Genomic DNA, 15,234 nt, shown 5'->3' with positions numbered 1-15,234 from the left:
TAAACCCAAAGGCTTCCAATTTCAGCTCCCCATGGCTGGTTGCTACTCAATCTGTCTGGTTCTGACTATAACAAGAACAGGGCATCTGACACAAAAGACAGGAGGAAGGAAGGAATATTTATAAATGAGATACTTGAAAACTTGATGTGGCTAGGAATGATGCTTTCAGATATGGACCAAGAGCTCATTATGTATCCTGAAGCCTATGCAACAGCCTCATTTCTGAGGCAGCCTCTCTTCTAAGTCACCTGGGTAGTGCTAGGAATGAGACCTGGAGCTTGAGCATGCCAGGCAAGCAAGCTCTCTGCCACTGAATAACATCCTCTTCTGCCTACATTTTATGTTTTCAAAAAGCATCCTATCTGAGAAAGATATGCTACCTTTTTCTTTTTGGCTTGGCACCTTCCCAGTCAACATAAGGTCGTAATTGGTCATTGCTATTCATGCCTTGGCCTTTATATATCAATAGGCTCAGGGAACCCAAGTGAACATTCTTGCCCAGAGTGATCTGCTTGGTCCTTAGGCATACAAAATATCTGAAAATACTATCAAAGCATGTTCTCTTCATCCTGTTTGGCCACTGTTTCACGTGGCTCCATTGTTGCCACCTCTCTGTCCCTCCATCCTGCTGTCTGTAGGTAGTTCTACAGAAGCATCTTGGTGTTGACCAAATGACTACAGGGTGGTGTTATATGTTGTGCAGGAGGATCTGTTGATTTGTGATTGTTCTTAAAATGTAGTGCTTGGATTTGAATGGTAAGCATCTACTACTTTCTTATTTAAAACTAACTCTCTGGGGGCTGGGGGAATGGCTCAACCAGTAAATGCTTGCCATATGAACATGAGGACCTGAGTTGGACCTCCAGAACCCAAGTAAACAAAAGAAAGGTACCTATATATAACCCCAGTAATAGGGAGCATAGACAAGCTAAACCACGGGGTTTACAAACTGGTCAGCCTAGTTATTTGTTGAGTGCTAGGCTAGTAAAAGACACTGTCTTAAGAAACAAAGTGGATGGTGCCAGAAGATTGACACCTGAGGTTGGTTCCTAGCCTCCACGCACATAACACATGCATATACACATGCACTCCCTCCAATAAATACAAAGAAGTTTCTGCCTTAAAAACAAAACAAAAGAATAGGAGGAAAATGCAAAGCACCCATAGAAATCTATCTGATGGTGCAGATCTCTGGGGACATGTCTCCCTCATTAGATGGCAATCAATTTAAGGGTAGCAACCAAGCCTCATTTCCTCTGTTATTTTCCCAGTACTTTGTTCCTACTAATTATATTTCCAACAAGACCCACTGGCTATTTTATTGGCCTAATAGACTAATGTTTATTTCTAGGACTGCCTTACCCACTCCAGGTTGGCAAAACTTCCTTTAATTCTAGTAAGTTCTAAACTGGATCTGTTTATGCCTCAATTGCAGGGGCCACATAAATAAAGGTAGAAAAGACAGGTGGGCTCAAGAGAATCCTGATGTAATTTGCATGCAATTAGCATATGATTTGTGTCATCTAGTCTCAAGAAGTAATTTTCAAGTTAGAGCTGCATCACTGCTTTCCTTAATGCCACCATGCACCCATCCCCTTTTCTTCATTCCTGTGCATCCCCTTATCTGTCACCCCTTGATCCAGATTCTTTATCTTTAAAAAGAGGGCACACAGAACTCTGGGAAGGGTGAAGCTGACCAAGGACATTGGAGTCTTTGCAGAACATTCAAGAAAGACACAGGAGATACCTAGTGAAGTGGTGGGTCGTTCAGCTCAGCTGTCTTCCCAGTCAGCCAGCAACCTCAGTTATGAGACAATCTTTTTCTTTTTTGTCCTCAGGAAAAGGATAATACCATGGCTGCTACAGCTCATGGTTATCTCCTGATCAACAGGATAAAATAGCCAGCCATGGCTAAGCATGTCACTGAATTTCCTTCCTTGGAGGGTCTGGTAACCCTCACCATCCCTGCTTCCTTCCCTTCCCACAGTTCCCTCTGCTCACACACATGTAAAAAAAAATATGAGCTGAAGAATAACTCCTTCCCTGGTTCTAGGAAAATAAGTCTTGCTCAGTTGCTCCTTAGCAAAGTATTGAGGCTTCTCTTTGGGGGTTTCAAATCTTTGCAGGTAGTCTCAGCTTTCCAGAACTGACCAGCTCCCTCCTGCATCCAATCTCAGACTCAGGACAAGATTTGATTTCCTTCTAGAGCCCCATCTCAGTTCTGTCTCCTAGGAGCCAGCCCAGCCTGAAGGCCTAGATTATTTACACCTCTTTGGCTCCCATGAGCAGCCAATTCTGTGGGCCCAGGAGCAGTAAATCTACCTCCTAATCACACCATGCTGTGGGGCTCAGTCTAGCTTTTTCTTGCAGAGCTTTTTATCACTCACCCAGACAGGGGCTGTGGCCTAGAGAGAAGCCTCCCGGAAGAGGCTGGCCCTGCATGGTCCTCTACCTCTCTGCAAATGCCAGGACTCTGCCTTTCTTAGAACCCCTGCACAGCAAGTTCAGAGGCTCTCATATAGGACAGAGCAACTTCTGACCAAAGGTGATAGGTTATCAGAGGTTTCCTAGAGTTTGGAAAGGGGAGATGTGTGTCAGCACTTACCTGTCTCTCAGACATGACATATAGGTAGAGCTGATTGATGGAGAAGGCCATGTCGCGGAGGATGGGGCTCCCATCTTTGAACACAGAGACCATTTCATACTGGACCCCACCATGGGGGGGACCATCAGCTCGAATCTGCAAGAAAAACCAAATTGCCCTTAAGTGTTGATGGTCAGCCTTCCCAGGGATCATCTGCTTCCACTTGGAGGGGTGGTTTACAAAAGACAGTTGCTACCCCTCCAGGTCATTGCTCTGGAAAGAAGTGCTACTTAATGTTAAACTCTTAATTCATTCACAATCACTCTCAGTATGCAGGGCTAGAGATCGCCTGTGCTATCTCTCTCCTCTTATCTTATTTCCTCCTCTCCTTTCTTCCCCCTCCCTGTCTCATTTTTCTCCTTTTCTCACTTATTTGGAGCAAGATTACACTGTGGAACCCAGTCTGTACTGTACGCTAACTCATGATCCTCCACCTTCAATGTTTCCAATTCTTAGATTAAAAGCATGTATATCATGCATCACCATACCCAGTTTCGGTCTGGGATTCCTAGTGGTGGTTGATTTGTGTTTGAATGCACATGAAAGATTCTGACCGTGCATTTACATACACTTACAGAATTTGTGAAGTGTGTAAGCAAGTGAATGTGTGAGTGTGTATATGCATACTTAATGACAGACTGGAGAGTCAATATCTATATATGTAGTACCCTTGGGTTAGGCTGACATGGGGGCACAATTATATAGATCATCAAAATCTTGTTGTCATCATTTGGAGACTGAAGATGTCAGAGCTCAGAAATCTTCCTGCCCCTAGATGTCAGTTGACTGTATTTATAAGTGACACAGGGAGAAGAAATATGTTTTTTTTTTTTTGTTCTACCCCAGGACAGTAAACAAAAAGGACCTAAATGTCATTTACCTAAGGCTCCTCTGCCCAGGCTACATACTTGAGCTTATCTTGTGCGTTAAAAAAAAAAAAGGTGAATTTCAAGAACTGGGCCCATGAATCAGAGTCTTTGAGGGTATGGTCCTGGAAGTATCACCTTGTTTAATAGCTCCCTAGGCAAAGGCAAAGCCAAGTTGAGAAACAGCAAGATAACCTAATGCTCTCAATTCTGCCATGCTCAGAATTGCATGGAGGGGATGGGAAGTGTGTGGCTGAGCAAGACCATAACCTCTGCTTTGGTGGGAGATTCCCAGTAATGCTGAGGCTGTTTGCACAGAAGATGGAGAAAGACTAATCTGGCTGAGCCCCACATGTGCTTAAGGAAAGAATTTTTCATGTAAGGAATTGTTGGCAAGGAGCCCTTGGTGTGTGTGAATGGGCTCCACCCACAATTCCATCCCATAGCAACAGCTTGTCATTCACCCCCGCCCCCACTCCTCCTACTCTAGTTTCCCTGTCCCATTCTACCTACATACCTTTTGACCCAAGTCTTTCCTCCCCTGGGAAGCCCCCTGCCCTCTGACAATTAATTATGTATGCTGGTGCCTTTTTTTCCTATTAGACATGTATCCTAAGATTATAATCAATTGATTTGCTCGCTGTATGTATATGTATTAGCTAACATGTATTGACTTACTATTTGGATTGTTCTTTAATTGCTTCCAATATGTGCAGAGTCATTAACATTGTGAAGGTGGATATGGTTTTCTACTTTCGCTGTATCCCTCTGAGGACCCACATGAGGCTGGGACACAGATGGTGACAGACACGGGAATGCTCCAGAAACACCCTTTGAAAGGATATGAACTATGAACCAGTTGACAGATGACTCTGGGTTCTTTAGTGAGATGAAGAGATTTCTCTATAAGATAGAATAGTCTTGTCTTCTAACACCTTTTCTGTTTGTTCTTGTTTAACTCTCTCTTCTGTCTGCCCACGTAATCCTGATACTTGGAGAGTTTCTAAGGGTGGGACACCATGATGTAGTTATCTCAAAGGCCCACTGTGGGCCTGATACTGCAGTAATGTGGGAAGATGGTGAGCAGAGGAGAATTCAGTACTGCCTGGCTGGGTGGGGAAGGTCAACAGCAGGGTTTATTAGAGAGTTGAAGGAGTGGGGTGCGAACTACCATTTCTACCCTTTCACTTCCTGAGAGTGGCACAATGAAGGGGCCTAAGATTGGTTATGGCATGTACCTGTTGGAATGGGCTTTAGCAGAGGGTGAATAGACCATGCGCCCATTGAGACTGGGTACCTAATGGCCTGAGGCCCTATACCTGTGTCTAAGGCTTAGCCTTGGATACAATGCTGCCTCTGTTCTGGCAGGTGACCTGGGACCTCTGGCTTGACATTTCAGCGGTTAGCTCAATGGAATCAAGAGTACTATTTTAGCCACTGCTATCCATGGTTGGTTTTAGCCATTGCTTCTCCTGTGGGTTGACTCTTCTTCCCTCTAAGCTCCACCATTACCCCTTTCTATCACTTCAGGAGTCTCTCTTCATTAAAAGCAGTTGATTTGACAACTGTTACCAAAGCTCTTCCTTCCAGAGGTGGGATGAGCATGGGCATTTGTTTTCTTATGACCGAGGAGAGCACTGAGTCAGTCATAATGTCACAGGGCTGAAACACTTTCTCACATGGAGATTTAAGCAGAAGGAAGAACGAATCACCAGTCTCCACATGGTATCATTCCCAACAATGAAAAGAGGCCTCTTTACTATTCAAATCAGATTTCTCGTCTTGATCAACAGGCTTAAATTTCTAAAAAGCCTTCACAAAAATATAGCAGGTTTTAAGTTACAAAAGTTGTTGGGCCTGAGGAAAGACATGAAGATTATTTGACTTATTGTTGACCTGGCTGTATTTTGTCTCCATGACATAGGGTATTCTGACTTTGGCTCTTGAGTCAGCACAGGGTCATCTAGAAGGGGAAATTTCCCTGACCTCATACCAATTCTTCTCTCAAAGAGAGCTATCTCCTCAAGGCTCTAGTTCCACTCAGGAGCTGCGGAAGCAGTCCCTCCTCTTAGGTCAAGCCTGGGATATCCTGCCTCCGGAAGCTTGTTTGCCCTTTGTCGGCTTGAGCAGCCACCTTTCCCACTCATCTGGGATTGGCTAGGAGCTCCAGAGCAATGTCTGAACACAGTCATAAGAAGGAAGAATAAATACAACAGGCAAGGCCCTGACACTGGGGTCCCAGGAACCTGGTAGTACTGTGCAAAAGTTGGGGATGCACCAAGAACAAGGTGCATCACACATGTAGCTATGTTTCACGATGGCTAGTCCCTTACCTTTCCACTGTACCAGAGACCTAGAGAGATGCTTTGAAAATTTCCTGTCTGCCACCACAATAATTTAATGAACCGGAGATACCAGAATCAAGTCTTTGTAACTCTCAACTACCAAAGCAAAAACCAAACTAGAACAGAGGATTCTGAGCAAAGCTATATTTTCTTCTGAACTAAGCTATATTTCATTCTGTCCAAATCCTTGAAGGAAAAGTATTAGTCAAGAAATCAACACATTCTTAAATACCCCTCTACTCCCTGTTATCAGTCACAAGCTTATGTAACCCTTCAAGAAACTCAGAGAGTTTAAAAGAAAATGGAGATGGACTAGTAGGCCAGAAAGCAGAAGGAGGGGAAGAGGGTACTTCTACTGGAGGTGGGAGGTTACCAGCGCAGATGCCTTTCCCCTGGCGGTGGCACACTAAGTGGGCAGAGTGTGGGTCTGGAAATTGGGCAATTTTCTTCTGACTTTTGATAAGTCATGGTATACTTTCAGGGGAGTCACCTCTCTGAGACTTGGTGAAAACTTTCTGTGAGCAACGAGAATAAGCAGTCTGCCCACTCATTGTCTGACCTGGAGAATGACATTCTTAAATAGCTCCAGAGGTCCAAGGCTCTGAGCCTTGACAGTTAGTTGAGGGATGCATACATTTAACACAGAGACTGCTCAGTAGCAAACAGAGGAGCTCTCACCTACGAAGCTGTCCTCCATCACTACCAGGCACAAGATGGCTAATGGTAGAAAGTTGCTGGGTTATACCAGGATAAAAGTGGGATTTTTTATATTTGTGTTTTATATCTATGGAATTTTTGCCTGCATGTATGTCTGTGTATCCCATTTTTACAATGCCCAAAGAAGCTAGAAGAGGATGTCAGATGCCCGGGAACTAAAGTTATAGGTGGTTATGACCTGTCACGTGGGAAATGATCCTCCATCCCCTGTGAGAGCCAGCCAGTGCTCTTAACCGCGGCGTGGTGTTTTTTAAAGCCAAGCAATTTGGTCTAGTCTGAGATGTTCCCACAAATGATAGCTTTCTTTAGTATCATATTTAAACCAGGGCCAGGTTTGAATAAACCAAACGGCACTAGTAAGTTGAAACAAACCACTTATCTAATCCAATCAGTAGACCACATAAGAAGGTCTTGTCATCCCCTCAGTGGGAAAGCTGAGATGGGAAAGAAGAGGAAGGTAATATGGAAAGGTATGCCAGGCCGTCTGAGCAGTATAATACCTCTCCTGAGACAGCTTGACCTTGATGGCCATGTAGACATTACCAGGCTGTGTTGCTTTCTCAAGGCTCAGAAAGCACACAATTTAAGACTCAGTTCACTACGGTAAGAGGCAAAATGTGCCTAAATTCATACAAGGACACTGAGGGGTGCGTCTGTAAGAACCCTTATTATAGGGAAACCTAACTGTAGATACCTCATAGGCCAAAGACCTTTTCAGGTTTTTAGTGCAGCTACTTTGTTTGCTTCAAATTTAGGTGTAACCCTGCCTGGAGGCAGGGCAACATACTTGGTGTATTTCAGATTGCTGCAGTTGACCTGATTATTAATAGCTACCAGTTGTGTAGCTCTTAAAATGGGCTGGTTACTGTTTAAAACATAATAAAAATAAAGTAGTTTATCCTTACAGGTTTTTCTGTTGTCAGTCCTAGTTTAATTCCCATTGCATAAATGATAAATCTGAGACTGGTAGACTTGTGTGACCTCATGATCACACAGATAAGGGGATTCACAGAGCTGGAGTCCCACCACAGGCCAGGGGTGGGAGGCTTCTCACAGGAGAGGGTCAAGAGGACAAGAGTAGCTGAGCAGAGTAGATGGATGACCTGGAAGCCAAGTGTCTCCTACTTTATCATCTTTCAGGCCTCCCCCAATCACAGTAGGACTATTACCTATTTTTCTAAGGGACAAAATAACTCAGCATCTAATTGGAGGGATTTACTTGGGGGCTAAAATTTAGTTTAAGAGAGCTCGCTTTGGGGCAAGAGTGTGTTGGGTAGGGCCCAGGGGAAATTCAATGTCTGTTCTTGGAGGGCAAGGGGCAGGGAAGAAAAGACTTTAACACTATTATTTCTTTCCTCTAAATCACAGCTGTGTGTCTGGACAGAAATGAATGACAACCCGTTCAGATCAGCAGGCACAGCTGACTGGCTTACCTATGGTTTCTCAACCCCTGTGTATCAGTTTCTTTTCTAGTTAACTCAATTATAGAGCCTGTCCATGTCGATTAGCAGCCTGTTAGCAGAAACAGTGGTGTTGATGACTTTCAAGAGCTATTGGTCAGCAGTAGGACTAGGGATCATCTTGGGCATTGAGAGGAAAATAGGTTTGCAGACATTGCTAGGGCCTGAGCTTCTGGTGATGGCAAAGCCTAATTCCAACTTTTGCATTAACTGGCGTGTGGCTTGCTTGCAGTAAGTCAATTTTATTTGTTCATGAAATAGTTATTGTAGTTGCCAGATTAGAGTGGCTACTCTCCTCTCTCAGCAGAAAAAGGACATTGTAGAAATGAAGCGTTATTCACTAAGATTTTCAGTGCTATCCCATATTTATTTATTACATGCCTACTATGAGCCAGGCTGCACTAAGGGACAAAGGAAACTGATAAATGATATTCATTTCTTCAGAGAAGATGGGGGGAGGGTGGGAACAGGAAAGCCAAAGTCATCTTCACAAATTCAAAGGTTAACCTCAAGAGAGGAGGTTTCTGCTAAAACGACAGTTATTTAGGATGGGGTGGGGTGGTCCATCTGCCCTGAGGGAAGCCATGAGGAGAGGCTTCCTGGAGGAGACGAAGCCTAAGCAAAGATCTAGGATGGGAGCTGCACCTGTGGAAAATGTGAAGTGTACAGCAAACCCAACGTCAGCATCACTGGTTGAACCCAGATCTTTTGAAAATCTGGTTTCTAGGACCTTAGCACTTAGGAGAGGAAGTTCAGATGCAACATGATGAGGCGCCATAGTAACTGGAGCAGACTTTCAGCATCTTCTGTCCTGGCTCTGGCTCAGAACTCTGGACTTACATGGTACATGCATGTGTGTTGTGTATGGTATGTGTGGGTGGTTGTGTGGTATATCTCTAACTGTAAGTGAGTATGCACAAATGGTGTATTAGATAATTGATATATAGAATGGTGCTCATATATATCTGTATGTGTGACATGTGTCATATGTTTGTATGTGTGTAGTATGGTGGAATTGGTGTGATATACATGTATTTGATGTATGTGTCTTTCTGTCTCTGTGTAATGTGTCTCTGTGTGATGTATGTATGTGTGTGATGTGTCTGTGCATATACTGTGTATATGATGTGATGTGTGTGGCATGTCATATGCATACTTTGTGATATGTATGCTTCTCCATGTGTCTGTGTGTAGTGTTGTACATCTATTTGTCATGTTGTGTGTAATGTGTGGTATGTGTGCTTGGTACATCATGTGTGTTCTATGTGTATCTGACAGGTGTTGTTTATGTGCTTACATATGCCACACATACACATTCTGATCTTTCAGAGGTGGGTGGGGCCTCTGGTGCTGCTTTCACTGAACTCTGGTGAATTAATGAGTGCACATCTGCAGCTGTGCATTTAGTGCTACGAGAGAGGATTCAAGCTGAAGTTTATTTTTGTAGGACTCCATGACCTGAATTATTTATAGATTGAAGTCTTTGGTAATTCAGTCTCTGAGATCCAGATCCTCTTCCCTCCCTCCTACACATACAGTTATATGTGCTCACACGTGCACACACACGCACATGCACGCACACACACACACACACACACACACACACACACACACACACACACACGGGAGGCATCAACTCCCAGAGATCCTTGCAGGTCTCAGCTCCGTCCTCAGAGCCCTAGAAAGGTAACAAAGTGTGCAAAGTCAGAGCTCAGTGGGTCGAGGCTCCCTGAAGGATGGTTAGGTGTCTGGCCCTAAATATTCTGATAATTGGTGGAGAATTAAGCAGCCTGTGGGTTACATACACTGAGTCAATGGAAAAGAGAAAAGGGGGAGATGAGGTCAAGAATCCTTCTCGTCTATGAAAAAGGAGGCAGCTAAGATGCCTGCTATACTATATGCACGCTCCCAGTACTGGTCCCTACAAAGTTGTCAGTCAACCACAAAGGCTTTTTATGGTGGAGACTGCTAGTTTCTGATATAATTACATCTATTTCTTTGTCTGTTATAAACTTCCCTAGATGCTCAATGGAGAACAGGAGGTGTAGCAAAGGGGTTCACGGGGATAGAGGCACCTCGATGTGGGGGGTGGGGTCAGGTTATGATGGGCTTCTTCCTATATTCAGAGAAGAGTTCTTCAGATTCTGGCATCTTGGAACAGCCTGAGTATTAACAGCCTGGCATGTAAGGTAGAAGACAATAAATATTTACTGAGCACTACAATGAGTAAGGTAAAGATTCAGTCTAGATTAGAGGAAGTGGCTGGAGGGTGAGTGGAACACTGAAGGCCAGAATTTTGGTCTAAGCGGGGTCTTCTCTGCTCCTCCTGGGCCAAGGGATAATGGCTAAGCAGTCACTGGTACATGCCACTTCCAAGATGAGATGTGGGCTCTGTTCTCACCGTTCTATGACTTAAACTCAGATCCTGCTTCCGAGAAACACTGTGGTTCCCATCCTGGGGCCTTTCCCTTGACTGCTCATGGGAGAGTGACATTAAGACCTGAAAGCAAAAAGAACCTATATCCTTGGTTCTATCCTCTTAAATGGGTTTGAATTACAAAGGTCAGAAAGAAACTGAAGTCCAGTTCAGGGGTTGCTCTAAGGGCTGAGTCCTGTACCTCATACAACAGGCTAGAACTCTGGGATTGGGCAGGTCTGAGGAGCCAGAAACAAGAGAAACTGTCAGGCAGAGGAAGCACTAGAGTGTTCTGGGAAACATTAAGATAAACACAGCAAGAGTCAGCTCAAGCATTAAGCAGCCACCGATGAAATCACATTATGCAGAGGGAAAGCTATAATTCACACAGTGCACAGAATTGGGAGGGGTGAGGAGGGAGGGAGGGGGAATTAATAAAGAGTAACGAGGAACTTCTGCCAACCAAGGAGTCTTTGTTTACCCAAAGCTCATGCAAGAATCTCCATTCACCATACCACACAGGTTCTTTTCCTGGGGATGCCCAGGCAGTTGGACCACGGAGTGACTCTGGGGCCATGTTGAGGGAAGGGCAGCCTTCCTCAGCAGGTGTTGGGATGGGTGAATGTCAGTGTTAGAAGGAGGCATATTGAAAAAGACTGGCTTCCTCTCCCTGAAGGAGGCAGAACAAGGAGGCCAGCACATCCATGTACATAAGCTTTGGAATAGCATTCTCTCCTTATCCATTAACTTAAACCTATTTGTTTCTATGTATTCTATTTCAACCACAGTGTTAAATGTTGGGGCTGTGTGATCATGAGAATAATGTCCAACACTCTATGAGGTAGATCCCCTCCCATTTTACGGGGAAGAAATGTTAAATGTGTACAGCTGATTGCAGCTGGAAACTACAGAGCAGAACCTAAAGTTGGTTGGGTCTGGTTCTGAAACTCTCTTCCACTCTGCTCCTCTGTGGGGCCTTGGTTTCCTTCAAGTCAAACAGGAGGGGTTGCCTTCACTTGGACTAGAAACTAGATCTACACAGCATAGTGCTGAGGACCTCTAGAAAGCTGCTTTAGGGAAGGATCACATGGCTGTCTCCTGCACGGTGGCAAGAAGGCTATCTGGAGGTTTGAAAAAGAGCAAAGGGTAGGAAACTTAAAACAGGGTTGTTACCCTTTCAAATCAACTCGTTCTTTGCAGAAGTCTGTGACTGTCCTGCCTTGCACCATCTGGAATGATAATCTGCTCTCTTTAACACTGAGGTTGTCCTTTGAGCTGCAGGAACTAAGTCTGGGGCTTTGAGCACTATGACCAGGGTCTGTATCTGGATGCAGAGTGACCTGATATTTTAAAAGAAGTTTGAAAACAATATACATGGAGTGTGTGTACTGTGATGCAGAAAATGGGCGGTGATCAAGAGAAATGGAGACTATATTCACACACTGTACGTGATGTGTTTTCTCTTGGCTAACTACTGGGTCTGGGTTTTTATTGCCTCCTATCTCTGCAGCTGCAACAACCTGAGAAGTCTCCTTGCCTCCAGCATATTCATTCTCTAATCTATTCTACCCAATACTGCCAGATTAATCTTCTTAAAACACGAATTTGATCCTGCCTTCTCTATATGCAAAAATCCTTAAATTTCAGATGTTTGTAATTTTCTTTTTCTTGCTTGTCTCAGTCTCATAATTTTTTTAAGAAATGGTGAGTGTACATCATTTTGGGATATTGAAAGAAATCACACACACACACACACACACACACACACCCATACACACCCCACCCTTAATTGTCCCCATTGATAGAAAAGTCTTCCCAGTTTGTCACTGGAGTCTAGCTAACATGGTCTTTTACCCATTTCCCATTATATCCCCAGGTCTTTTTTTTTTTTGTATTTGTATTATTATTTTACAATTTTTTTCTACATTCAGGATACTAGTCTTCCTTGGTGAGCTAACCCAAAAGCCACCTCCTCTTGCACTGACAGCCTTTCAGCCCCACAGCTGCTGGCATGTCTTCTAGTGAAGTTACGTGCATAAATACAGGGACTTGTCTTTCCTCAGATTAAGGACCTAGAGAAGATACTAGGCTGTATACATCTCTGGCCTTTCCAGGCTTGGTGCTGCTGTGCACCCCACCAGCTCCTGTACTGCTTGTCAGTCGATAGTCTGGGTCCATCTGCTGAGACTGGCGTGGGTGGGACAAGTTCTGGGGGAGGAGGAACGGACTGCTAGAGCATCCATGGGGTCTGCGCTGAGGCATCTGGACCCACCGAAGAATGGCAGTATTCTGACTCTGACCCTTTTTACTTCCTGAAAAGGAGTGAAGTGAAGGGGTGACTCCAGTCCTTCACCCACAAAGAAAGCAGCTGAGCACACCTGCCCACTTCTAATCTGTGCCTTAGAAAGAGCTGGCTTTTGTGCCAAGCACTAAAGCATCTCCCTCTGCCCCTCCCACGTCCCTATTCCCCCTACACTTGCTTCTCTTAAAAGAGCTCTGTACCTCTCCTGGGGCTGCGATCATTAGCTGAACAGCACTTTGCCTCTTGGTGCTTTTGACAGTTTGGCAGTGAGCTGGGAAGTACCAGAGAAGCTGCAAAGAAGCATGGGAGGGAGGCAGGGGTGTGTTCTATGCACCAGCCTTGTGTGTGCTGTCTCCTAGTTCTGCATCTGGTAACTCTGAGAGTGTCTGAGAGAAGGGGGGGCGGGGGTCATATGGATTCTCATTTTAGCCCCTTTGGTTGTCACCTGGAAACTCCAGGGTGCTGACCTACAAGTGCTACAGACAGAGATTCCTGTAAAAGAAGTGGGAATAAACATTCCTTATTTTGTCTGATATCAGAACTTCCTAGGGACAAGCGTGGAAAGAGCCTGAAGGCTGAGGGCTGGGTGGCCTATGAGGCTATCCAGAAAGAAGAGACCTAAACTGTGACAATTTGAGACCACCCAAGGCCCGGGAATTTTTCTAAGGGAAAGGAAATAGGCGGATCAAAAGGATAGGCAAATAGCCTATCAAATTATAACAAACAGATCCAGTATCACAGGGGGAGATGAGTTATGGCTCCCGAGAAACCATCTACGATAAAGTATCTCCAGAAATGTCCTTGGTAAGTGCTAGCCATGAGAAAGGAGATAGGTCAGAAAAGGAAGTAGGTCCCCAGCTTCCCAGAGACCTCTGCACCTCCTTGCTTTTCTCAGGGCTCCTCCACTCATGCTAAAAGTTGTTATGGATTGGGCTCTGCACCAGGCGCCTTACACCAACCCTCACTTTAGCACCGAACCCATGTTACACACACACACACACACACACACACACACACACACACACACACACACACACACACACACACACCCCTGGGGCTCAGACAGGGAAGGCAAATGGCCACAAGTCCGTAATGTACCAAAGACCTCAACTGGAAGCAGTTTATTAGTCTCCTTAAAAGATGCTCCCCTTTGTCTTTTGTGTGATGTTAACATATTACTCTTCCATTTTAACATGATCCGGCTGCCATCTGAGTCTTAATATAAGTGCCAACAAAAATTATAAATTTCCAGAGGTAGAAGTTGAATCCATATAGTTCATTTTATTCAACTTTTAGCAGTGTGCCAAAGCTCAACGGGGCACTTTAAAAATTGCATTCTATCCTTGATCAACTTAGAGCTCACAAAGTTGGACGACAAAATCTCTTTTCTTTTTTTAAATTTTATTTATTTATTTTTTAAATTTCTCCTTTTATTTCTTATGTGCATTGGTGTTTTGACTGTTGGATCCTAGAATTGGAGTTACCAACAATTATGAGCTGCCATGTAGGTACTGGAAATTGAACCCAGGTCCAGTGCTCTTAATCATTGAGCCATCTCTCCAGTCCTGGACTATAAAATCTTTACAAACAAGTTTGCTTTTCTTTATGGTCTCATATGCTTTTATTGTCTATTACTCCATGAGAGTCCCTTCTTAAATACAAGTTGTTGCACAGACTTCACAGCCTTGGCACTTGATGAGAAATTAATATTAAAAAATGATATTTAAAGGAAGACTCCAATTTGATGCTAAACCCTTGTCCTGGATTCTATGTAAGGCCTCACATGATCATAAGTTATACATAGAATATAAATTCTGGGAATAGTCTTCTCTGGAAAATGGAAATGAGTCCCTCTACCAGAGAGAAGAGTTTTTTGGCTGTTGGGAACCTCAACCAAATCTAATCTTAGTCCTGAGCTTCTTTTAAGCTTAGTAGTCTAGTCCCCTCTCTGTCTTTGTGGAGGAAGGGACAAGGATGTTCTAGTTCTACGTTACTGTTACGTTGTCCAACATTTTCTTATAAATGACCTTAACTCCTTTGAAAAAAAGTGGGATTGAAAATGTGCAAGCAATGTGCTCACAACTTCCCTTGGGCTGCATCCTTACCTACAGCGTTGCTTTGGCTCAGTCTTGGTCTCTGCACTGGACATGTGTGCACGGACCCTCTGTGCAGCATTCACCCAGTGGGTATTTCTGAGTGAGTGCCTGGGGTGGTTTAAGTACCAGCAGGTGGCTGTAAGATATAGGAGGGAATTCTAGCGACTGGCCTGGACTCCACACACTGACAAAAGTCTCAAGACTGACTATGGGTCAGCCTTTATTAAGTAATACAGTTTTGTTTTGTTTTGTTTTTTTTGTTTTGTTTTTTAGATAGAATCACACTAGGCTAATTCAATTTTTTTTCCTTCAGTTTGCCACATAGTAGGATTACAGGTATGTGCCATCACACCTGGCTATGTCTTTTGTTTTTTTTTTTTGTCATTTG

At 44.1% G+C, this 15,234-nt stretch overlaps 1 protein-coding gene across 3 annotated transcripts in view; it reads right to left on the bottom strand.

The window, feature by feature from the left end:
* Plxna2 (plexin A2) overlaps positions 1 to 15,234 on the bottom strand; it is a 203,987-nt gene that overhangs the window by 107,506 nt on the left and 81,247 nt on the right. For all 3 annotated transcript variants that reach the window (XR_003377039.1, XR_001228954.2, XM_005348915.2), the window contains exon 4: positions 2,606 to 2,740. Coding sequence is in view for 1 of the 3 variants with exons in the window: in XM_005348915.2 (XP_005348972.1) it covers positions 2,606 to 2,740 (135 nt within the window). In the remaining 2 variants the exon portion in view is untranslated. The remainder of the gene's footprint in view (positions 1 to 2,605; positions 2,741 to 15,234) is intronic.

The sequence above is a fragment of the Microtus ochrogaster genome, chromosome 6 (assembly GCF_000317375.1).
Source record: "Microtus ochrogaster isolate Prairie Vole_2 chromosome 6, MicOch1.0, whole genome shotgun sequence".
NCBI classification, from domain to species: Eukaryota; Metazoa; Chordata; class Mammalia; order Rodentia; family Cricetidae; genus Microtus; species Microtus ochrogaster.
The sequence above is the reverse complement of the archived record's forward strand: the minus strand, read 5'-3'. Positions and strand labels throughout refer to the sequence as shown.